The 25937-nt window shown below is 36.3% G+C and overlaps 1 protein-coding gene across 2 annotated transcripts in view; it reads left to right on the top strand.

Annotated features, from left to right (window-relative positions):
• Positions 1-25937, top strand: part of RICTOR (RPTOR independent companion of MTOR complex 2) — a 78984-nt gene that overhangs the window by 39906 nt on the left and 13141 nt on the right. Inside the window, exons 8-30 of one of the 2 annotated variants that reach the window (XM_057433244.1) lie at positions 201-370; positions 637-704; positions 1963-2030; positions 4460-4542; positions 5188-5275; positions 6220-6310; positions 6450-6516; positions 6620-6700; positions 8316-8416; positions 9548-9710; positions 10111-10212; positions 12192-12238; positions 14065-14200; positions 14893-15092; positions 16080-16206; positions 17998-18162; positions 18650-18726; positions 18836-18914; positions 19781-19890; positions 22509-22596; positions 23649-23741; positions 24603-24709; positions 25375-25604. In XM_057433244.1, coding sequence (XP_057289227.1) covers positions 201-370; positions 637-704; positions 1963-2030; positions 4460-4542; positions 5188-5275; positions 6220-6310; positions 6450-6516; positions 6620-6700; positions 8316-8416; positions 9548-9710; positions 10111-10212; positions 12192-12238; positions 14065-14200; positions 14893-15092; positions 16080-16206; positions 17998-18162; positions 18650-18726; positions 18836-18914; positions 19781-19890; positions 22509-22596; positions 23649-23741; positions 24603-24709; positions 25375-25604 — 2541 coding nt within the window. Of the gene's footprint in view, positions 1-200; positions 371-636; positions 705-1962; positions 2031-4459; positions 4543-5187; positions 5276-6219; positions 6311-6449; positions 6517-6619; positions 6701-8315; positions 8417-9547; positions 9711-10110; positions 10213-12191; positions 12239-14064; positions 14201-14892; positions 15093-16079; positions 16207-17997; positions 18163-18649; positions 18727-18835; positions 18915-19780; positions 19891-22508; positions 22597-23648; positions 23742-24602; positions 24710-25374; positions 25605-25937 lie in introns of those variants that run through there. The other variant, XM_057433245.1, reaches the window with a different exon arrangement.

Here is a 25937-nt window from a genome sequence, read left to right as displayed (position 1 = left end):
AAATACTATAGTAATATATACCTTTCACAATCTCAGTTCATTGCTAAAGTCAGTCAGTTCCATTAAAAGCTTTACATGTGCCTCAGCTGTGTTCAGGAAGAAAAATCTAAATGTACTAAACAGACAAGTTTGTCGTATTTAAGCCATGAAATGTGTTTTTTCCTACCACTGGTCAAAGTGATGTGTTTTTCTTTATTTAGCACTTCAGAATCCAGAGGTGGTCGCTCTTCGGGGTGGTTTAAGTACCATCTTGAAAAATGTGATTGATTGTCAGCTGAGCAGAATAAATGAGGCTCTCATAACTACAGTTTTGCACCTCATTAATCATCCAAAGACCCGACAGTATGTGCGAGCAGATGTAGAATTAGAGGTGGGTTCAGTTTTACTTATTTAGTGAAAGAAATTAAACATTGTATTACTAATGAAAATGTTTAAGATTTAGTCTCAGATTTCACCTTCTGTGTTAGTGCAAAATCTTTAAAATACAGTATTTTAGGCTAAGACCGTAGTGATTTATAAAGCAGGAATAACATGACAGATTGGAGTGAGACTGAGGAAAGGGCAAGACCCGTTTGACTGTATCCTCGTGTGAAAGTAATGTATGTCTTTTTTTTGTCTTTTTTTTTTTCTGTTTAGCGAATTTTAGCTCCTTACACGGATTTTCACTACAGGCATAATCCAGATACAGCAGAAGGACAAGTCAAGTAAGTGCTAGTGCTGCTACTTGTGCTATCAGTTGCGTTCACGGTACTGGAATTGAACTGTTTTTCCTTTCCAAAGTGAAAATAAAAGCATTGACCTAATACTAAACTAACATTTAAAAGGGCTTGCATGGCCCAGAGAGGAGAAGGTCCTGGGACATGCTTCCTTAAATAGCAGCCTTTCTGGTACCTAAGAAGATGCTGTAGCCTGGGCCCTTCATGGTGGTGAATGGTGGGAGGACAGGAAGCAACAGGGCGAAGTTGAAATAAGAGAGGTTCCAACTTGACATAAGGAGCGAGAAGGGGGGTGTGTGGAATTTTCTGTGGGGCCAGTTAAGTGTTAGAATAGGCTGTGCAGCGAGGTCCTGTAGCCTTGATGCTTTAGAGTTACTAAAACCCAAGTCTGGAGTGTAGCCTGGTCTGGTGTCATGGTTTAAGCCCAGACAGCAACACAGAACCTTACAGCTTCTTGCTCACTCCCCCACTTCTTCACCTGCCTCACTCCTGGAGGGATGGGGAGGAGGATTGAAAGAATGTAAACCCTATGGGTTTAGATAAGAACAGTCCAGTAACTAAGGTACAGTACAAAACCAGAATTACTACCATCAATAATAATAATAATATAAAACTAAAAGAGGAAAAGAGATCAATAAATCCGAGTGCTTCACCAGTTGCTCACCACCCACCAACCGATACCCAGCCCGACCCAAGGAGCAATCTGGGCCTTCTGGGTAACTCCCCTCAGTTCATATACTGGGCATGAAATGCTGAAACCAGGACATCTGGTCTGATTGCTGTTAAGTTCTTTGTCCAGCTTTTTGTATTAGAGACCTCCTGAGATTGCTTCCAACTTGAATTATTCATTTTTTTTTAATTACCAAATGTCATAAGATGCTTAGGTCCGGATAACCAAGTAAGATCCAGATCTTTAGATCCCTGATGTAGACTTGCTGTCAGGGGAGGTGCAGAGTGATACATCTGACCACATACGGGTGTTTACTTTGTAATGTTATCCTCCTACCATGGAAACTTCCCTGAAAAAGGGGAAGTAACAGAAATTCTAATCTTTCTCTGTGTGTGTGTTTGTGTAGACATTGCGTAAATGCATATACACACGTATATGCATATGTAAACAATCTCTTTCACTCTGGATTTTGTAACCCATCTAAGATCTGTTAACTACTTTTTACTTCCTACATTAGTAACACTGGTTGGTTTTTAGTAATTAACTGTACTTTGACATTTGCTGTTTTAATGACAGAGAGGACAGAGAAGCACGTTTCCTAGCTAGTAAAATGGGAATAGTGGCAGCATTTCGATCATGGGCAGGTAAGATTTTTTGTTTGTTTGAAGCTGGATGATTGGAAGGGGAATTTTATTTTCTAGTATACAAGAGTGTTTTGAGAGACAGTCTAATTTGATATGTCTAATTTCTATGAATAACTTGCTACAGTGCTACTGATGTGGCTTGGTATTGTGAAGTTTGAGGACACATACATAGTTTACGTTGACAAGACACAACTTCCCCACCTCCCATATAGAATGCCTTATAAGTTGTATCTTGATGGTAGTTCTTGACATCTGCTGAGAGGATGTTGAAAGTAAGATCATACGGTAAGAATTTGCCCTTGAGATCATTCTGCAAGTGTAAATAAGAAATCTTTTTCTGTGTGAAGAGATACTACCAGTTCCATTACTGCGTGCTTCTACACAGTGCTGAAGGAAAATTGCAGATGGACATAGTTTGGGATTTTTTGTGTAGAAGACACTTCTGAACTGAAGAAACATTTTCTTTTTATTTTTTCCTCCTAAATCCTCTCTTTGCAATATTACAATACCTAACATGAAGATACTGCCTTAGGGACTGCTCACTCTTTTAGACAAGGCGGTGTCTTGGAACTAAACTTTATTAGTTTATATGATAATTTACCAAAACTTTGAGTAGGATTTTTACAGGCTATACTTCCTAACGATTCAAACTGTATAGAGAGCCTTCTTCATTGTAAGACTATTTGCTATGTCTTAATGTTCTGAAAATGATCACTAAGCTTCTTTTAATATCCAGGTATCCTTCAAAAATTTTTTACATGTGTTCTCACTTGTTTGAGGAGGAAGCTTCAGAAGTTTGTGACAACTTTAAAATTTTAGGAAGCAGTTTCTGATAGTAAGGAAGATGCAGCGACTCTCCTCAGAGACTTAGAACTAATTATATATGCCTGAAACTTCAAGTGGCTGAAGAAACAATTTTCTTGGAGTACATTAGTTGCCTTATTACTTATGTTGGAGCCTAATATCTTAAATATTTTTAACACAAAGATGTCCTTATGCTGTTAGTCTTTCCAAAGGACATGTAGCTGAACCAGACTGCAGGGCTTTGATTCTCATTTTGGCTTTTTGGGTGGTTTTTTTCCTGTCTATGCTATCTGCTTGTGTTACACTGTTTGGCTCTCCTGGTTTCCCAGGCTGGATTATTCTTCAGAGCTGATGGTTCTTATGTCCTTTATCCTCATAGGCAGTCATGTTCTTAAGAGATAAAATGGGCGTGCAACAATGACTGCATGCACCCAAACCTATTTCTGCATTGCACTTGGGATGTGGCCACTACATCCTCTCGGAAAAGACCTTTGAGGTGCATTTTGGAGCACACTTAAATGCTCTTATTATGTACATGGCCGTATGTACATGTCTTAAGTTTTTGTGACATGAAGTTTTGAAATTCAGGACTTTAGTAAAGTTCATATAAAACACTTCATTAAAGTTAAAGTTATATTAATGAAAATAAATAGGTAGATGATATTTTTCATTTTTTTAGTAATATTTAACAAATAATGATTTGAGGTTTGTGATCTGTAAGACAAAGTGAATTATTTTTGTTCTTTTAAAGTTGCATTTTGGAGAAGCTTTTTTATTTTCTGAATAGCATCTCTCTGTACATTTTAATTCTGTGAAGTATGAAGAGAAGTGGCCAAGGAAATGAGCATGATTACTGTCTTTGCAGCCACATTTTTGATGAAGAGACATATATAAGTTGAGGCTAAAGATCAGTGTAAACTGTAGGTGTAACATTTAGAAACAGTTTGAAGGTTTTCTCTATTAATATTGAAATATTAAACTGAGCAAAGATACAGTATAAAAGGACCAAATTATAAGAGAGGCTTTGAGCGTTTATGCAAAGTTAAATCTACCATGCTAAAACTGGAGATGAGCATTAGTCATTTAGGAAAAGATGGTTTAGAACTGTGCACAGAGAATGGTATTCCAAGGATGTTTAAACTTGCTGCTTAGAATTCATGTAGGTTAAAAGGAACTGAATAATATGGTAGGCTAAGATACAGCTTTTGATGGAGAAACTTCTCATAGTTCTGCCAAGATGATTCAAATCTTCCATGTTTAAGATTCATTCTTTACCAACAATTTCATCTTTTCTTTCTGCCATTTATTTAATGAATCCTGCTTTTGCAGATAAATTAAAAATACTGTGCACAGCAGAAAGGGTAAAATATCTATAGTTTTTAATGAAGAAACAATTCTTTTTATTTGAAGTTTTCTTAAGTAGTATTTGTTGGAAAGGAGATGGCATGATAAAGGTGAAAATATTTGTGATTGGAAAGTTCTATTATCTGTGCTTGTACCCCAAGTGGAAGTAAAATTCAGTGTGTTTAATGGATTTGGTTTGTGATTTTGTTGTTTTGGGGTTTGGTTTTTTTGTTTGGGGTTTTTTGGTGTAGGAATATTATTAAGTATTTAATGTTTTCTAGGTATTATCAGTCTGTGCAAACCTGGAAATTCAGGGATTCAGTCTCTTATTGGGGTACTCTGTATACCAAATATGGAAATACGGGTAGGTGATAAACATTTAGTACTGATGTATGTGTAATATTGGGTGTTCTACTTGAAATATTCTTAAAAATTTAACAATTTAGTGGTTTAGACACAGACTCCACTGAGACCACTATCCTCGTGTTTATTTGATCCCTGACTTTATAATTCCATTATAAAAATCCTATGAGAAGCACACCCTGTATATCTGAGAGCAGGGAATGGAGGAGAGAAAAATACATAAATTAATTTTAAGTCTGGTCCCAAGTCAAAGCGTTTCCACAGTAGCTGCAGTTACAAGTTTAAAGCATAATAATCAGATTTGAATCCAAGATAAATAAAAATGTTTCTTCTAAATTACAAACCAAGAATTTGATGGTTGCAGCAGTAACTATTCTAAAAAGTCTGTAATCCAAGTAGCTTCAATGTCTGTAGATTTCAGTGTGATAATAAGGAACAATTCTAAAGTAAACAAGCCTCTTCCCTTATTCTTCAGATTATTTCAGTTTATCAATATAATCATGTTACCAAAAAAAAAAATAATCCTGAAACAGGTTATACCAGTTTTAGCACACTCTAGAAATATCAACGTGAATATTAATAGTGAACAAAAGGACAGCTTTTGTAAATCTATTAAATTCTGGGTTTGTTTGTTTTTTTTTGGTAGCGAGGTCTGCTTGAAGTTCTCTATGATATATTTCGCCTTCCTCTCCCTGTTAATGCAGAAGAATTTATTGAGGCCCTTCTCAGTGTAGGTGAGTATTTAGAAACAGTTTACGAAGAATTCTGTCTACTAAGCCCTTCTACAGATTTGAGCCCTTCACAGTCTCCTCTGTACTGTAAATTATGTCACTATTACCTGTTTCATCAACTAATTCATTGGGTGCTTTGAAGTACTATTTAAAATTCTTTATCAGCTGTTAAGTGGTGTAAGTTTGATAAAGATCACCAGTGGTGCATAATGGAGCATTTACACAAACGACTGTGTAAACACATTACTACAAATTGGACTTACTTGTGCAAAAGAGTTAGCAAATGTTACAAAAAAGTTACTGAGCAGTCTTTTCTATGCATTGTGTATGTGCTAGCTATTTCCACTGCACTTAAGCAGACTTTTCCTGAGGCAGGTGTGTGCTTTTCCATGTCTTTATATTGAGCAGAGTTAGTCTTTTATCTTTAAAATTACTCCATTCTAAACCCAAGAGCGTCCTCTGCTTTCTTTCACAGTGCAAAAGTATGAGCCCAAAAGGAGCAAGTTTCAGGCTGTAGCTTTCCAGCAATTCTCCAAACTAGTTGATTATAGAAGTTTAATCCTTATTCCACATTTATAAGTAAATATATCGGTCTGTGTTGCAGACTTGCTACTTTGCATTATATGGATGTACATTTTCAGTTTTTTGGTGTAGCAGTGTTTTGTGTTAAACAAGTTTAATGTATTTATGACTTGGAAATGTCATTATTGTGATTGACACTTGTATACAGTCTTTGTTGTAGCTTTGAAGTTAGCTTTACTTTGTTCAGGAGTATATTAGACAACTTCCTAGCTATCCCTTCTGACAAAATTTTCTATAATTTGGAACCTCAATTTTTTTATTTTTAATTTTTATTTTTTGCAAGAACTGTTATTTGTGTACTGATAACCATTAAAATAACACTATGAAATCCTGTGTTATAATTACAATTGTCCATATTGTCCTAGATCCAAGCCGGTTTCAGGACTGTTGGAGACTTTCTGATGGCTTTGTAGCTGCTGAAGCTAAAACTGTATTACCCCATCGAGCCAGGTCAAGGTGAGCGTTTAATGAGCTTACTGTAAACCCTTGTTTCTGTTTTGTGGTGGTGGTAACAAATTTTTTTTTTTTTTTTTTTCTTGCAGACACAATAAGAAACTAACTTGCTAAACTGTTTCCATACTTTTTTTCTCCTTAGGCCTGATCTAATGGATAATTATTTGGCTTTAGTGCTTTCAGCTTTTATTACCAATGGACTTCTAGAGGTAACTGATGACTTTTGAATAGATGCTTCCTGCTTTTCACCTATAAATATTTAAATAAAGTGTTGTACATTAAGTGTTGTAATAATTCTTTAACTTTTTGAAGGGTCTGGTTGAAGTGATCACAAGTAGTGATGACCATGTGTCCGTTAGAGCAACTATCCTTTTAGGAGAACTTTTGCACATGGTAAGTAAAATTTGTGCTGAGAATAACTAGAGCAGTAGCTAGTTGCAAATAGCGTATTTCCACCTATAGCTTTTGAATTTGTGTTATGAATGTAGAACATCTACTTTTCATCAGAATAATGGATTAATCTGTACTACATCTTTTGGCACTTCATACATCGAAACCAGGCAGACCGGTTGGAAAGTATTGAAAGTGCTACAGGCTCTGCTCCAAGAATAATCCTCAGCTCCCAAACTCTCACCAGTATACTTCCTTGCCTCATTAGCCAGTTGTATTTTAAGGTGGAGTCCTGCAAACTCACCCATCAGTTACTGTTTCTGGGAAGAGGACTTTCTGATTTTTGCTTTTCCTCAGAATGATGGCAAATGAAAAGTTTTCTTTACATTCAGCTTGGTGTGTCCAGGACACTTGATATTACTCATTCAGGCAACCACAATTTGGCAGAGTGCTCTGTTAGCACTGCTGTGGGTAACCCATGCTGTAGAGAAGCCAAGCAGACCTTACTTTGCTCTCCTTCCCTCAACCTAATGTACCTTTTACAGTAGCTTACTCTCTTAACTATTCTAGTATAGAGATGATACTATACTGTTTTCATATATGCTCCAGTGCTATCTGTCAGCTTCACAAGGAGCTGTTAGTCATATTCTTGCAAAATAGTTCTTTTATGTCATCCTCTCTTGATGGCAAGAATCGCATATGCAGCAGAGCACTTCTTGATGATTTTTCTTGCAGTTATTTGAAAAACAAAAAAAGTTGAAAAAACCCTGCTTTTTAAGAGATGGTAAAATTGCAAAATACAACTTTTGCAAAAATTTGAATGTAAGTTACCAGATGTAGTCTGCAAATCTAGACTATCAACTCATTTCAGTGGTAGTTAATGGTCAAAAAAAAAAAGGGTTATTACCACAGTGATTTACAACATCTCAGCTCAGCAGCATGGGTCACAATTACGACAGATCTGTTCTTTAGCCTCTTCAGTAATTTTTCTTTATACAATTGGTGAAAATTTCTTAAGTATTTAGTCAGCCATGTAGTTTAAAAAGAGGACTTTGTAGTAACTGTATGCCATATTTCTGTTACTGACATTTGAGTATGCTGCAAAGCACAGGTATTTTTTGGCTTTCTGAAGAGACAGTTCATTAGTCAGAGAGAGCTGTTCATCAGAATACTGAACAAATGCGTGTGCTTCTATTTAGTGTAGGAGATTGAAGTAATTTCTTATTTTCATTATTTTGTTTCCAAAAATATTTGCCTGTTTTCCAAAACAAAGGCAATTAAATGTCTAGTAACTCAGGATGTTAATTTAGTTAATGAGTTGGGGGTTTTTGTTTTTTTTTTTGTGCAGAAAGTTTTTAATGGAAATCATCAGCTTAAATTGTGTTTCTGGTTTTAGGTATCTTTGTACTTTAATACACATGACATCAGGATATGTGATGCTTTGCATGTTTTTGCATGTTAACACTTAAATAAATTAGAAGGCTCTGAAATCAAAAATTGTTTTAAGCCATTAGTGAAAGTATTGTGAAAAGTGGTAGATTCTTCAAATGTTGATCCTATACAGATGGCTTGAAAATGTTGCAATAGGTTACTCTAACTGGTCTTTTGTTGTTTTTAGGCAAACACAATTCTTCCTCATTCTCACAGCCATCACCTGCACTGCTTACCAACACTAATGAACATGGCAGCATCTTTTGACATCATGAAAGAGAAAAGACTGTAAGAATTCTAAGTTTGACTTAAATAAAAATATTTACATCTTCTTTTCCTTCTACAGATGAGTGAAAACCTACAAGTTTTCTGGTAGCTGAAACCTTTACAAGCAAACAAATGCATGTGTATATAATTGCTGCCTGATGTACTTGCATTTTTTGTAAAGACAGTTTAAATTAAATGGTTATTTTTTGGGGGGAGGGTTTCTAACATTAAATTATAGGAAATATCTTTGCTAGTTACTCATGCCATTCCAGGTCTCCCTTATCACATCACTGTGGTGATAAATGTATCATAATTTTCTATTTTATTGTTCATTGTATTGTCAGCAATAAATTACAAACACTTGCTGAAATACTACTGTGAAATAAATGCTGTTTGTAGATTGATTCAAAGAAACTTGGTGCTTTTCTGCTTTTTAGTTTTGAAAGTTTCTTATAGATCAGTAGAAGATTTTGGTAGGTGATAACAGTTATTTTTCAAAAAAGGCATAGCTGAAACTCCACAGGAGATTTCACTTGAGCAAAGTTGTGGGATCAGAGGAAGGATGAAGAGCAGATGGGACACATTTCTGGATTATCTGCCTTTTTTTTTTTTTTTTTTTTTTTTATTTTTTTTTTTTTTTTTTTTTTTTTTTTTTTTTTTTTTTTTTTTTTTTTTTTTTTTTTTTTGAGATATAAAGAACGGAAATACTGCTTACACTCTTGCCACCCTCCAAGGAAAAAAAGTAAAAAAAAAAAACACAAGCGGGGTAGGCAAAACTCATAAACAACAGAATTTACAAGAATTACATTGTTAGTTGAAGTTGAAGCTAGCTCACTCAACTCTTAACTTTACTGCAGACTGTTGTTCTACTGTGCATCTCGCAGTATTTTAAGCTTTACGATATCTTCTGTGAAGTGTGATAGATTCCTCAGTACTAGAAATTCTAAAAGATAATTTTCTGTATCATTTCACTACAAGATTGATGCCTAGGGATGTATGAAAACTTGTATTAAGAAAATTCCGTTGTTCTTATTTGCTTCAAATTGTTGGTTGGTTCTTTCATGAGCTATGTTTATTTATTCAAGGTACAGCAGTGGTGTGCTGTTGGATAACAGTTGCCAAATACTGATCATAGGGTATTTTTCCTATTAGACGAGCAAGTGCCGCACTCAACTGCTTGAAACGTTTTCATGAGATGAAGAAAAGAGGACCTAAACCTTACAGCCTCCATTTAGATCACATTATTCAGAAAGCCATCTCAACACACCAAAAAAGGGATCAGTACCGTGTGCAGAAAGACATCTTTATTCTAAAGGTAATACCAATACCAATTTTTTCCAAACTGAATTTTACTTCATATTTTGGACACTTAGATCCTGCCCCCCCCAAGCTTCACTCTGGTTTAATTCAGAGTCATTTGCATGATTTCTTTGTAGCATTTTCTTTATTTAATTTATCATGTTACGTACTTGTGGATACTATGTTGTATTTCTAGAAATTGAGGAGTGAAATTAAGCTGAGGTTTGATGCCTTTTGGGACGAATTGTGATCTCTTGCTATTAAATTATAGCCATGCAGTTTACTTTCAAAAGTAAACTACTGTGGAGCATACCCCTTTTAATGATTGTTGCATGATTAGTAAGTATATCATGTGACAACAATGAAAAAAATGATGCAGGGAAACTTGCTGGAGTTTTTTCATGTCTGTATTCCAGGATACAGAAGAAGCGCTTGTAATGAATCTTCGAGACAGCCAAGTTCTCAATCATAAAGAGAATCTTGACTGGAACTGGAATTTAATAGGGACCATACTGAAGGTAAGCTTAAAAAGGGTGTGATATTAGTTGTATGAAATTGATTGAAAGAAATCTGCATTTCACCTATGAGCTTTGACTTTCTAACATTAATTCCATATGCAGTCTCCTAAGTTTTGAACTAATACAAATATTCTTATATAATAGAGTTTATTATAAAATTAACTTGTTTCTACAAAATAAGTATCTCAGGGCATTATCTTGAATATATTTAATGCACAGCTTTTAAACAAAATACTTTCTGAATGAGTACTCAGTGCAGTTTTCAAATCAAAATAGCTCCTGTCATTCTGTGGATCAAAGCCGTACTTCTGTTGTTACCTCAAGTAACATTTTCTTATTGTCTTCTTTATTATTACAAATATGGTCAAAGGACAGTCAAGGGTTAATGGTGACAATCATAATATTATATTAAAACAATAAAAGAAACTATTTGTGTTAATTATTTATCATTCCTATTTTTCCCCAACCCGTGAGACTTGAGAGAGCAAGAGTCTGTCTTGTATAAAGACCTGAATATGTATAGTAAAGAAGCTTTGTTCCACCAAATTTCACTTTTCAGAGGCTTTTAACCAGTTTACTGGATTACTACATATGTGATGATTAATCAGATCTTTTTTTTTTTTCTTTTTAACTTTTGATTCAGTATTAAAGGTATCAAGAAACTTTTTCAGAATCTTGATCCTAATTAATCAGAGTAGTACTTGGACTATGGAAGCTTTATGTAGTTGACCACTAAGGTGTTAGGATTTTTTTACCTGAAATTTAAGTCAAGCTGCCAGTTTCCATGCTATCTCAGACCGCTCCAGTAGTAGATTTTCTAGTGTCCTGTCAAACTGTTGCTAATGTCTCAAAATCAGGAGCTTCTGTCAAAAATTTATGTGTTTCCTGGTTTAATTCTTACCACTTCTGTTTCTGTTAAAATGCACACCAGCATAAACTAAGATAATGTTATCAGAGTGGTCCATATTTAGTCCTCGAATGAGAAGGATCCAGATTCCAGTGTTTGGACTTGGCTGTCTCATGTGGATCTTCTTGTCTCTGTCACAGACTGTGGACAACTGTGGAGCATCAGCTTTCTAACAACCCCACTACTTGCATCTCATGTGGTCCTTTACTGCTTATTTTACTTGCTCAGCTTGTTGTCTAAGCTGCTAAAAGAGCAGCAAAAGTGGCAGTGGTCAGTATGGAGGAATTGTAACTTTGTCATTGACAGTAGAGCTTCATACTTTATCTGGCACTGTTACTAGTGTAATCAGTTCTATGAATCATTAAGTAATGTGTTTTATGTCTTTAATGAAGTGTATGACTTAGGCAGGAAAGAAGATGTTTTGTGCAGGTTTTCTCCATCTATTCTATGAAGATACTTACTGGTAGCAACAAAAATAGATCTGAAACCACACAGACAGCAGATGCCTGTAAAACCAGAGGAAAATATAATAGAAAGAATAGGTCCAGGAAAGAGTATTATGGCTTCATGTGATCCTTCTTAAAACATTCATGAACGATCAGCAGAAGAGTTTAAATACCATTTTAATAAGCAGTATTTAAGTGAACTGTTACAGAATAGTGATTATTTTAAATAATAGTGAAACTACTACAAAAAACATTTCTCTATTATGCAGATCAGTTTTTTTGTATTTGCAGAGAAGAAACTGAAAAAACCTGTTCATTTTTCATTAGCTGTTCATAGTTTCCAGGTTTCATTAGAATTGGGGCCATATACACATTGCATGTGATTGACATTCCCTGTCCTTCTCTAGAAAAAAAAACCCATAGTTTTTTTAGGGTTTTTTTTTTTAGGGCAAGAAATGTGGGTTTGCGAATAAAATAAGGGGATTTTATAGGTAACATTAGGTGCAAGAAAGCTTACGCTTCTATTTATTAGTAAATATAACTTTAATAGTAATGAGAAAATTTGAGTGACTAATCAAGGACTAATGTACAAGTTTCATATAATGCTTTATTTGCTATTTTTCTAGTGGCCAAATGTAAATCTAAGGAACTATAAAGATGAACAATTACACAGGTATGTAAAAATTAGCCTTCCTTTGCAGAGAGAAATTTGGAAAAACTGGGTTTTAATATTGCAGTAAACTATTCTTGCATATCACATTTCTAAAACGTAATCTCTAGATAAGAAGCAAACTAGAAAATTAGCATAGTAAGGTTGCAGTATTTGCTTTAAATAGGACTTTAAGCTTCAGTAGTTTCTTCTCTGTGCACAGGTACTTTATATGTTTATTCTCTTAACAAGAATCATACCAGCTTTGCAAACACCTGTTTTCATTTTAAACCCTGAAGTATTACCTCTTTGATATTTAATACATTACTGTTTAATGTCAACACGTGACAAATTTTGACACAATAGGTCTACAGTTGTACATTCATATATTTCAGCTTTCGTCAAAAACTAAAAGGGAGTTATTTCTAGTTGCTCTTAATGGCAAGGAAAGCATCTGTGATTTGGAGAAAATAAAGTACAGCTCTGGTTCCTTTCATATCTGTTGGCATTTAGGCATTTTTATTAATTTTGTGCATGTATGGTAATAGTGTTACTATAATTAGTGCTTGAATGTACCTTTTAACGTGAATTTCAGAAATGTATTTGATGAAATTACTTTGGAGAGTAATTCTGTTCTGTAAGCATGGAAAGCTATTTCTGCTACTTTTGTGAAATTCCAGATATTTTTGTAGAGATGCGTTCATTTTATAGCAGTATAGTTAATGCAGTGTGTGTCTACAGATGTACATGCATATATATACATTTGAGTATGCGCATATAGGCACAAATACAAATGTGTTAGTTAATATGTATAACATATTTATTGCTAGTAGCCCAGAATAAAATAGACTTCATTTGACAAAATTTGAAGAAGCCCTCAAATTGCCTTTGTGATTTGTCCTGTGTTTGGAGTTGGGATAGTGGCTTACTCTCACTTTTTTACAGAAGTCTCAGTGCTCTATTTAAGTTTTCTTAATGTTCAACATACCCACCTTCAGACAGAACATTCTGTGTTATTTTTAAGCACAAGTGTGTGTTTATTTTTTGACAAAGAATTGGCATGGGGAAGCTCTCTGCTGAAGATTTATTTCTGAAATGCAAAACTCAAGTTACATATACCATGATCTCAGAAAGTCTGAGTGAGTCTGCATTTGCAATTACTGTGTTATTTTACAGAAATGCTAAAGTGAGCTCAATGAAAATACTCTTGCAGAACAAATATGGCCTTTTCATGGCAGAACACAAAAATGTATTTTTCACAGTAGCATTAACTAAAGTAGATGAAGAAAATTCATTTCACAAATTCTTGTTTTGCTCTTTTTAAGTGAAGATAGTATAATCTTTGAAACTCACCACAGGCTGAACTGCAGCAAAGTAAATTACAAGCATGGGAAGAAGGAAGCTGTGGGTTCTAAGAACACAGAGATTTTGTGGTGAGGCACTGGAATAGGTTACCCAGGGAGGTTGTGAGTGCTCCATCCCTGGCAGTGTTCCAGACCAGGTTGGACGAGGCCTTGGGTGATATGGTTTAGCGTGAGGTGTCCCTGCCCATGGCAGGGGGGTTGGAACTAGATGATCTTAGGGTCCTTTCCAACCCTAACTATTCTATGATTCTATGATTTGAAATCATGGCATGGAAAACCCTTCATAATGTGTAGTACAGTTGAATCTCTGAAGCTGTATCTGGATAGTCTCATTACTGCTACCTGCTACTCTTTTTAATAACATTTGAAAATTTATTTCCAATAAACTAATTTAGTGATAATGTAACTTTTCTACCGTCATCATTTTGTACTGGGAGCCTATCCTTGTCATACTGCAAAACAGCTAATTTTTTTTACTTTCTGTAGGTTTGTAAGGAGATTGCTATATTTTTACAAGCCTAGCAGTAAATTGTATGCCAACCTGGATCTGGAGTATGCCAAGGCTAAGCAGCTCACTGTGGTGGGTTGTCAGTTTACTGAATTTCTTCTTGAATCAGAAGAGGTAAGAAATTTTCAGCTCTTTAGAATGAGTAGTGCTGCTTTATGCCACTTTTTAGTAAAGACTTCTGTAGACTTTGGATGTTAAAAATAAAATGGGCAATGTAATTAAGAAGTGTAACTGAAGATCCATCCCTGGTGGTGGGTGTTCAAGGCCAGGTTGGACAGAGCCTTGGGTGGCATGGTTTAGTGAAAGGTGTCCCTGCCTATGGCAGGAGGGTTAGAACTAGATGATCTTAAGGCCTTTTCCAACCCTAACTCTTCTATGATTCTATGATTCTTAAATTATCCGTATGAGACACTGAGGAAGATGATTGTGTATAAGTAGAAGTTTTATTAAATACAGCTATATTAAATGCAACTTAGGCTTTGGAGTTCTTTCAGTTTTTACTACATATATCCTTCCTTTCTCTACCTCCTTTCTTCTTGTGTGCTAAAAAATTTTTATGCCTCAGGTCACAGCAATATGTCGTTGAACAGTCATTTCCCTGGAAAGAATAGAATTGGTCCTGAAATGTCTCCAAGCTTAAGCCCTTTTATTTGCCTTGAACCTTTTTCTTTAGTCTGAATTGTGTTTTCCAGTCAGCCTTTCTGGTTTGTATCTATTGTGTTTGTGTGTTTTAAGAAAATGGAAATAATCGATTTCAGTAACGAGACACTGAGTTTTAGTAAACAGCTTTTTCTTTGTTTTATTAGGATGGACAAGGTTACCTGGAGGACTTGGTTAAAGATATTGTACATTGGCTTAACTCTTCATCTGGAATGAAACCTGAGCGTAGTCTTCAGAATAACGGGTTACTGAATACCCTTAGCCAGCACTACTTCCTGTTTTTTGGTACTCTTTCTTGTCATCCTCATGGAGTGAAAATGCTTGAAAAATGCAATGTATTTCAGTGGTGAGTGTTTTTATTCTGTTTAAACTGTGCTTGTGGGTATAATGAAAATTATAACCTGCATGAGCACCATCATCTGTAAAGCTGAAAAATAATCCCCAGCTGGGGGGGGGAGGGATTCATTTGTTTGGGGTTTTTTTGTGCTTTTGTTTGTTTTTTGGGGTGTTAGGGGTTTTGTTTTTGTGTGGATTTTATTTTGGGAGGGAGGGGAGAGTGTTTGTTCGTTTGTTTGGGTTTTGTTAAGGAGGAGTCTTTTAGGCTGCCGTTACTGACAGATTTTTTGAATCTGTCACAAAATTCCACATCTATCTGACAGAAATCAGTATCAAGAAGGATGATACTGTACTGAAAAGATGGGGGGAGGAGGGGAAACAAAACCAAACAAACCAGAAAAACCCACACACCACTAAAAACTGGCAGGTATCATATTCTTTGTGAAATGCCATGATGCATGTTGTACCTCAAATTCAGACTAATATCTTTGAGTGAAGCTGTGAAGTTAAAATTTTGTTCAGGTCCAAATAAACTATGTACTCTGTTTGTTTTTTTTACTAGTGTAAGAAAACCTAGTTTACAGTAAAATGTAGACAGTTAATAGCACTAACCTTTTGACAAGCTAGAACAGTTGAGAATGTTTTACAATGAGGAATTGCTCACAGACCTTCATGAATACTATTTTTCGTGCTCAGAGTCACTAATTAAAGAATGCTAACAAAATTATTACTGAGAAGTTATAAAAAATGTTCATTTGGGGGTTTTCCCATTTGCAGTTCAGTGCATTATCTGGTCCCCATTTGACTCTCACAGATGTAACAGGTTAGAGTTAACTTAATTTCACTGAGAACTTACTTTGTATTATGCATAGAAATTAAAGTTTAATTCAAAGTACTTAAGTTCAAATTCATGATTGAAATAAATCAGTTTGAGTGGGTTCAAATACTAATTTATTTTTTTTTTCTCTCTCTCCATTTCCGCCTCCTCTCCCCCCAGTCTTCTTAATCTTTGTTCTTTGAAGAACCAGGATCACTTGTTAAAACTGACTGTTTCTAGTTTGGATTACAGCAGAGATGGGTTAGCAAGAGTCATCCTTTCTAAAATCCTGACAGCAGCTACTGATGTGAGTCTGATTCTACTTATGTGCCAGTGTTATTTGCCACTAGATGTGTATTCTGTTATTCAAGGTGTATGACTTTATTTTAAAGCTGTTATATATCAAGAAAAAATTTTATTTTTTTGTGTTCAGAGAAATGAAACTCCTGCTCATGCAGCTTTTCAGTTTGCTGTGAACTTCACACCATACATTGTATTTGTGCTTAAGGAATTCAGCCATTCAAACAGGGACTCAGAGCCCATTGTATGTATAAAGCTGGGATTATTTTTTCACCTTAGCTCATTGTTTCAAATATATTTGCAGTAAATTTTACTTGCCATTTTATTGTCACATCAGAGTCATGAGTTTCTCTTTTCTTCCTCCAAACAGAAAATAATAATTATTTTAATTCTGTGCTAGCTATTTTGATTAATTCCTGTTCAGGAATTATGTTAAAAGAAGTGAATATTGTGATCTTTTGTTCTCTGTATCATACTTGTATAGTTGCAGCAGTAACAAAGATTCATTCTAGACAGATGTTAACACTTAAACTATGTAACACTGAATTCTGCTTTTGTATTACTGTGCTATTCTGTAGGCTTAACTTACCAAGTGATCAGCATAATAGCTGTTGTTCTTTTAATAATTACGCTGCTAGTTGTCTATTCCAAGTACAAGGTGTACCCCTAATGGAATGCAAGCCATTTCAACATGGTTGTGCAGCCTAGGTCAGAGTTGCAAATGACTGTTCCATGGTCTTTCTTGATACATGTGGTATGTTATTCCTGTCTCCCAAAAAATAAGCCTCTGTATATTGAATATGTGGAAATGTGCACGTGATATTTGAGTTGAAATAATGAGACAAAATTTTGGAAATTAACTATGCACATTCACATTTTCCACTCTCATTTTCTTTCAAGTGTCCAACCTGGACCAGTTCACCTGTCTCTTGCAGTACAGGTACTCACATGCATCCCAGCATAGATCAATTATATTTTAACATCTAAGAAATTTACTTGGTTATCTGCCATAGCCGTAAAGGTGTAGGAACTGAAGATAAGATTTGGACATCTGATGTTGTTTTCTACCAGCTATGTTTGCCTCAGCATAGGTGGCACCTTTCTTAGGAAACATACATTGTGATACTTGTTCTGTGCTTATGCAAGAACACTGCAAATTCTTGTCAGTTAAGCCTATTTGTGTCTATTTTATTTGTATTTTTTTTCTAACAGAAAATGGTGTTGATTAGTTCATGCTGTTTATTCAGTAAGTTTTGAACAGCAATACAGGAACTGTTCTGCTGTCACTTGGAGAAATTCATACTAGTAAACCAAGTGCTGTGGAACTGTCTTACTACAGAAGGCAACACCTTCTATTTAGAAGGCTTTTGAAGCATTTTGAAGATCAAATACTTTTAGGAAAAGAATTAAAACATCCCCAGAGTTTTTTGTATTTGCTTATTAGCATTTTTGCAAATCATTGTGTAAATGAAAGAGTATACAATTGAACTGACCATTTATGGGGTATTTTTCCTGCTAATTCTGATTACTTCATATGTTGCTGTCACAGTGAATGACTAATTGATACGGAATTTCCGAGGAGACTTGCAGCGAACAGATTACTTGTGATCTCAGACTCAAATTTCACATTTGTTAAGACAGAAACAGCTCTCTGAGAGACTCTAGTTTCACTACAGGTGTGCATCACAGCTACTTGCTGTAAAGTGCAGTCATTGAAATGTATTTTAAAACCTGATAAATCATTAATTACATTAGCTGTTTTTCTTCTGTTAAAGGAAGCTTTTCCCTACTTTTGCAGAGCTGCAGGTTGTATGCCACAAAACACTTACGAGTGTTACTGAGAGCGAATGTAGAGTTCTTCAGCAACTGGGGGATTGAGTTACTGGTGACCCAGTTACATGATAAAAATAAAACTATTTCTTCTGAGGCGCTTGATATTCTAGATGAGGCATGTGAAGACAAGGTGAGCATCTTTTCTCTTTTCAACCTCTTTTTGGTACAGTACCCCATAAGCTGTTCCCCACCCCTTTCCTCAGTAGCAAAAGTATGCAAGAAGCTACTGATGGTTTCCTTTCTTGATTGTCATTGATGGACTTCATGATAGTTTGTAGAACTATTGCTGAAAATGCTTGAACTATGTATACTTGAAAATGTAGAACTATTGCTGAAAACCCTTGCTGAAAATGCTGCAGTATTAATGACAAGAAAATACAGATTTCTGGATTATGCCTAATTTAAAATATTAATTCAGACTAATTCAGCTGGTTTGATACATATTTAATGACAAAAGGTGCAGTACCTGAAGCAGATAGTATAAGGAGGAGGTTGGAGCTATTTGATACTTCCTTTTGTAAAAAACATCTTGCTGCTTTGCTGGCAGATCATTGTAATTGTAGTTTTCAGAATTATGTAATGCTCTGATACTCCTTATGCATTTTTAATTATTTTAGGCCAATCTTCATGCCCTTATCCAAATGAAACCAGCTCTTTCTCATCTTGGAGACAAGGGTTTGCTTCTACTTCTAAGGTAAATGTTGAGTATGCTCTTTGACTTTACATTGTGGAAACAAGTAAGTGTTTTTTATTAAAATTATGTGATTTTACTGAAGTATTAACTGTCTGATGTTACTTTGCAGATTTCTGTCCATCCCAAAGGGGTTTTCATACCTAAACGAAAGAGGTTATGTAACAAAACAAATGGAAAAGTGGCAAAAGGTAATGCTAAGGATAAAAAGTGTGCTTGATAATAGGAGGAATAGTGTGAATATGCAGGTTAAGGTCAGAGATTCTTTAAAATACTGTATTGCTAATGCCCATGTATTTATTGCTTCAGTGACTTAATGATTTTGCTGAAGAAGTTTGACAGGGACTTACAGTTCCAAAGCTCCTTTGGACATGCGTGCTTTTAATTTATCCAGGCTTTTTATATAATTTGGATATTTCAGCAAAAATTTTCAGGAAGAAATATTTCAGGAGTTTAGCGACTTTCTAAATGATTGTTGTGTTAAGGTCGTACCTAGAGAAGTATGTAAAGAAATACTACTCTTCAAGATACCTGTTATCTCTGGTTATTGCTAAAGTTAAATTAAGAGCTCATGGAGACAGAATTAGCTTATGCTGTTAGGAAGTAAATAAGAACACAAGACCATTAAGAAAAATGTATCATTGCCATTAATAGAATAAAACTCTCCATGCATTATTTTGTTTTCACAGTTGACTATAAGTGCTTGGTCTCATTCCTGCTGGCAATTTTTTTACTAGTTTGTAAGCTAGCACTTTTGTAGGAATACTGAAGTGCATGATGGTCTGCTGGGATTCTTCAGCTTAAAGTCAGATGTGAAGTATTTCCTTCTTTACCTCGTTTTTTAACAAATTGACGAAAATAGTCATGGTATGAATTGTCAACTCTGCAAACTCATTGTATGTATGAAGAGCAGTAATTTGGATGAGCCCCACCTTCAGATCATAAAAAAATTCAGCCTTCCTTAAGGAGGACTTCAATTATTCCTTCCTTATAAGTTACCATACTATAAAAAAGATAAGCCACTAAGTGTATCGTGTCAACCTGTGTCTTCTTTTAGGAATATAACTTAAAGTATGTTGAATTGATCGAAGAGCAGCTAAATGAAGCACTTACAACATACCGCAAACCTGTTGATGGTGATAACTATGTTCGTCGGAGCAACCAAAGGTAAATTTTGGAAAATGTGTCTTCGGGCATAAGCTGGTGGGACTGATTGAGAGAGCTTTAAACTGGGTGGATAGGGTACAGCAAGAGGGTTGCAGTAGGTAAGCCAAGGGTTGATATAACATCACTTGAGGATGGGAAAGCCTAATGGGAGCATTTACACTGCTCCTGGGAGCACGGATAGCTCAGGCGCATATCTGAAATGCTTGTACACTAGTGCATGCTGTATAAGAAACAAATAGGATAAACTGGAAGTGTTGGTCAGTTTGCGGAGCTATGATACCATTGGCGAAACTTGGTGGAATGAGTCCCATAGTTGGAGTACTGGGGTGGAGGGCTACAGGCTGTTCAGGAAGGACTGGCAGGGCAGGCAAGGTGGAGGTGGAGGTGTTGCCCTGTGTGTAAGGGAAAGGTTTGACTGTACAGTGCTTAGAGTTATGTGATGTGTTTGAGAGCATCTAGGTGAGGATTAGGGGATGGAAAACAAAGGAGGTATTGGGTGTCTACTACTGATTGTTCAGCCAGGATGTTAGCACTGTTGAATTACTCCATAGGCATTTAGGAGAAATTTCTGATAGTGATCTGTGGAGCTTCAGAGGGAAAAGAAATTGTGTTATCTCTGTAAGTGAGGTCAGGCTTCACAGGAAAATTATAGGGTTGTGGTTCATGTATTCAGGGAGAAGACATGAAGGGCCAAAGCTCAGTTGGAATTAAAATTTGGCCAGTATTGTGTCAGATAAGAAGGGGTTTAAATATGTTAATAGAAAGAGGAGGTCTGAATAAAACATTGTATCAATACTTGTTAAAGATGGTCGCCTGATAAATAGGGATGAAATAAAAGCGGAGGCAGTCAATGCTTTTTTGCCTCAGTCTTTAATAACATTGATCGATCTTGGGCTGCCCGGTCCTCTGACTCAGAGGATCACAAGTATGGGAACAGCCACTTTCCGTTTGTGCACACTGAAATTGTAAGGGACCAGCTGCATACATATCAATAGGATCTAGCAGATATTATGGCAAGACCCTTCTTGATCATCTGTCAAAGGTCTTGGAAGTTGGGGGAGATCCCTGCTGCCTGGAGGCTAGCCAGTGTTACTCCAATTTACAAGAAGGGCATAAGGGAAGAACCAGGAAACTACAGACCTGTTACTCTAACCTCAGTTGCTGGAAGAATTATGAAGATCACGCTAGGTAATTTTGAAAGGCATTTAAAGAGCAAGGCAATCATCAAGCGCATTCAGCACAGGTTCACAAAGGGAGATTAATTTGATATTCTTGTATAATAAGGTCATCCACCTTGTGGATGAAGGGAAAGCCAGTAGATGTAGGTTTTCTGTATTTTAGTAAGGGTTTTATATTGTCCCTCACAGCATTCTGCTGGGCAAATTGTCTGACTATGGGAGGAGTGGGTTCACAGTGTACTGGACAAAGAACTGGCTGAAAGCCAGAGCTTAAATGGTTATAGTAAATAGGGCTACATCAGACTTGTGGCCGGTCACCAGCTGTGCTTCTCAGGGCTCAACTGTAGGGGCAGTTATGTTTAATATATTTATCAGTGATGTGGATGCAGGAGTCAGATGCAATCCATTATCAAGTTTGCTGAAGATACCAGATGTGGAAGTGCTGTTCACCTTCTTGAAGGACAGGAGGCCTTGCAGGGGGGATCTAGATAGATTGAAGCATTGGACAGCCATTAATACGGTGAAATTTAGCAAATCCATAAGATTCTGCACCTAGGACTGAGTAATGCAAGGCACAAGAATAGACTGAAAGAGGACTGACTGAAGAGCAGCCCTGAAGGAAGGGTTCTGCTCAGCAGCAGGCTCTGTGTGAGTCAGCAACGTTCCCCAAGAGGACAGACTGTCCTGGGGTGCATCAGACACAGCATCAACAGCTGGTCAGCAGAGATGATTCTGCTGCTCTATTCAGCATTGGTGCAGCCTTACTTGGAGCACTGTGGGCAGTGCTGGGACCCACCATTTAAGAAGGATGTGAAGGTCCTTGAATGTGTCCAGAGGTGGCAACAGTGCTGGTGGCAGGGCTGGAAGGAAATGTCCTGTGAGTAGTCGCAGAGGCCTCTGGTCATGCCTGGTTTGGAGGGAAGGAGACTGAGGGGTGACCTCCTTGATCTCTTACAGCTTCTTGAGGAGGGGAAGTGGAGAGGGAGGTGCTGAGCCCTGCTCCCTGGTACCCAGTGACAGAACACATGGGAGTGGTTCAAAGCTGCACCAGGAGAGGTTTAAACTGCACATCAGGAGACGTTTCTTTATCAAGAGGGTGGTCAAACTCCAGAAACGGGCTTCCTAAAGAGGTGGTCGATGCCCCAATCCTGTTGGTGTTTAAGAGGCATTTGGACAATGCCTTTAAGAACAGGCTTTAACTTTTGGTCAGCCCTGAAGCAGGGCTGAAGTTGAAGTTGTTCTTGTGCTGAAGTTAAACAAATGATCATTGTAGATAGCTTCCAACTGAAATACTCTGTTTTATTCTTTTCTGAATTCTCCAAAAGAATCCTCTTGGTCTCAAAAAGCTCAAGAGTGACTTATTGCATTACACTGCACTGTAATTTATTTTAAAATAAAATGTCAGAATTCCTGGAAAAGCATCTGATTTCTTTCTTCCAGATTACAGCGACCGCACGTCTACCTGCCAGTTCACCTTTATGGCCAACTGGTGCACCATAAAACAGGCTGCCATTTATTGGAGTCTCAGGTGAGGATAATAACTATTTATAACATTAATGACTTTAAAGAGTACTGTAACCTATTTATACTGTTTTAAAAAAGATGTCATTTAGACAGTCATTGTAAAATAATTTAAGAATGTCTTAAATTATGTGGGGCCAAAAAGTTGCGAAGACAGTCTTTGACATCTAGTCTCATGTAGAATTTCTCCCTGAAACTGAAATACCAGAGAAATACCTTGCAACATTTTCCTTAAAATGGCTAGCAAAATCTTAGAATAAATATATTTTCAGCCAGTGTGTGGGTGAATTGTATTCTAACAAGTAAAACTGTGCCTATCCTTTTATGCATACATAAATGAAAATGAGAATCAAAAGAATGTAACTCTGACGGGTTGATATAAGAACAGTCCAGTAACAAAGGTATAACACAAACCACTACTGCTGCCACCAATAATGATAATGATAAGGAAAATAACAAGGGGAGAGAATACAACCACTCACCACCCACTGACCGATACCCAGCCCGACCCAAGCAGAGATCTAGCCCTTCCGGGTAACTGCCCCCAGCTTATACACCCGGCATGACGTGCTGTAGTATGGAATACCCCTTTAGATAGTTTGGGTCAGGTGTTCGTCTCTGCTTCCTCTAAGCTTCCCCTCCTCCCTGGCAGAGCATGAGACTCAGAAAGTCCTTGGTCAGAGTAAACATTACTGAGCAACAACTAGAAGCATCGGTTTTATCAGTGTTGTTCCCAGGCTGAAAGTCAAAAACACAGCACTGCACCAGCTACTAAGAAGGAGAAAAATCACTGATACTGCTGAACCCAGGGCATCTGCATTAAGTTAATTTAGTCTTTATAAAGATAACAGATTAAGCAATCAGTGGTGACATTAAAATTTTCTACTTGCATTACCCTTACTGTCAATTTATGCTTATTGTTCCAGAACTGTACATTTTAGGGTGCACACTTTAAATTAGTGCTTTACCTTTTATTAAAAATGCAAGAGAACCTGTTTGACTGAGGTCTTGCTTTCGTTTTCAACTGATGTTTTTTTTCTTCTGTTTTTTCTCCTTCAGAGTATTGTTACAGATCTGAGTTACACTGTTCGTTCCCCAATGCTGGACAAGTGGGAAGGAATTAAGCAGCTGAAAGCAGCCCTTTGGGCTTTGGTTAGTAACAGATTTACAAACTTCTTGCAATTGTTTGAGTTTTGTCATGACTCTTGATTCTGAAATAACTAGCAAAATCTCATAAAATCATTAATTAGGGCTTTTGTCATAAAATGTGTGATTTTTTTTATTTTTTTCCAAGTTGGTGCTCTCTATACCCTGACTGAACTTTTAGTTGAAAATGGTTTACTGCACCTTTTGTTCCGGTTTTCAGTATTCACGTTTTTTGGTTGGTTGGTTGGGTTTTTTTTTACTTTTTTAACAAGTAAAAAAGATGTAGCAACAATATTAGTATGGAACCAGTAGTTCCAAATTTGCTGTTGTCTGATTTTAATGTATGTACTGTGGTGGTCCAAAATTCAGTGTTTCTGAAAGAGTTGTCTGCCACTGATGCATGTGAATATATACAGCCGTTACACTTGGTGCTCAGGACAGGCAAAAACCTATTGTCTGTGTCTATCCAAGCTACACTTCTAAATTTGCTTTGCAATGTCAACTGTTCATCTGCGTCTTTCCTGCCTTCCCCAAAGTTTATTTTGGCACATTTGCCAACGTGGCTGTTGTAGGTATGTAATAAAATGTCAGTGTAAGTGGGATGTAAAATGAGTAAACCAAGATCATACTGCTATTTATAGTAGAATTGGTAAAATGAGGAATACATAGTAGTTAATAGTGCGATGAGCCCTTTTTTTGGATTTGAAGGACTAGGAAATGCCAAAAATGTTGCTCAGATCTCTAATTGCTTTAAGAAGATAGAGCTTGAAACTATACTATCAACAAAGAAAAATGCCAAAAGCTTTATACTGGTAGTACTGCAGATCATGTCAAAATCAAACCTTACTTGGCAAACTTTTATTCCAGGGCAATATTGGATCATCAAATTGGGGTCTTAACTTGCTTCAAGAGGAGAATGTAATTCCTGATATAATGGCACTTGCCCAACATTGTGAAGTTCTCTCTGTTAGAGGGTATGTGTATCTGATTTATACATAAAATTTTCAGATGGCAATTGCCATAGGTTTTCAAATAGTCCTACCTAATTTATATCAATACAGTTTTGCACTTGCTTTGAAATAAGATATTGAACATTGATAACAGAGTATCAGTTGTGAAGTTCTATAGGAGGTCTGAAAGAACATGCAGTAAACAAATGAAACTCGTGAAAAAATATATTGCTTTTTAAAAAAATTAAGTATCCCTTATATCTCTGTAGGAATCAATTTATTATTCCAGCATTTTTATTCAATAACTTTTTTTAATCTTTAAAAGGATGAATAGATGGTATTTTGCCTAATATTGCATTAGTGTTTGTCCTTTTGCCTAATATTGCATTAGTGTTTGTCCTTTATTTAAAAAATAAAAATAGGTACTTCTACTTCATGTAATCAGGCTCTTGTAATAATGAATTTTTATTTTTGAATAGTGCATTGTTCTCAGATATTTGATATGAAGATACTCAGCTTCAATTGAATTACAAACAAAAATGAACAAAAAGCTACTTGCCACTTTTGTGAAGTTTCTGCGGAATTGTTTTGAAACTGTTTCAAAGAGAACAAGTTTAGTTAAATTAGATACTATTATTGTTGCTTTCCCCCCCCCCCCCCCCCCCCTCCTGTGTATACATTAAATACAGAACCTGTGTCTACGTGCTTGGTCTAATAGCCAAAACTAAACAAGGATGTGACATTTTGAAGCATCACAACTGGGATGCAGTGAGACACAGTCGTAGACAGCCTTGGCCAGTGGTCCCTGATGATATGGAGCAGCTCTGCAATGAACTTTCTTCTATACCCAGCACTCTTAGCTTGAACTCTGAGTCCACTAGTTCTAGGCACAACAGTGAAAGCGAATCTGCCCCTTCAAGTAAGTAACAACAAAACAAAGAGACAACAACAACAAAAAAAACCCACCACGAAACAGCATTTTGGTGTTCTACTAACACTTTGGCATGGTGAGATTCAGACAAATAGTACAAAGTTGTTATTGCAAGGAGAATGCAAGCAAGGGGAGGGAATTTTATGTCATTCAGAGAGATCTACGCAAGCGAGCAGGGAGTCTTAGGTTTACATTTGATACAGAAGTAAGAAATTCTAACATAGGCTAAGTTATGTCCAGTCATGACAGCTTACTGTAATACTCTGCAGAAATCTCCATGCTTTTGTAAAAAGTTTACTTGGTTGTCCTCAAAGGAATATT

This window comes from Pezoporus wallicus, unplaced genomic scaffold, assembly GCF_028554395.1.
Source record: "Pezoporus wallicus isolate ANWC-B61680 ecotype Strahan unplaced genomic scaffold, APGP_CSIRO_Pwel_v1 contig_5601, whole genome shotgun sequence".
Taxonomy (NCBI): domain Eukaryota; kingdom Metazoa; phylum Chordata; class Aves; order Psittaciformes; family Psittacidae; genus Pezoporus; species Pezoporus wallicus.
The sequence above is the reverse complement of the archived record's forward strand: the minus strand, read 5'-3'. Positions and strand labels throughout refer to the sequence as shown.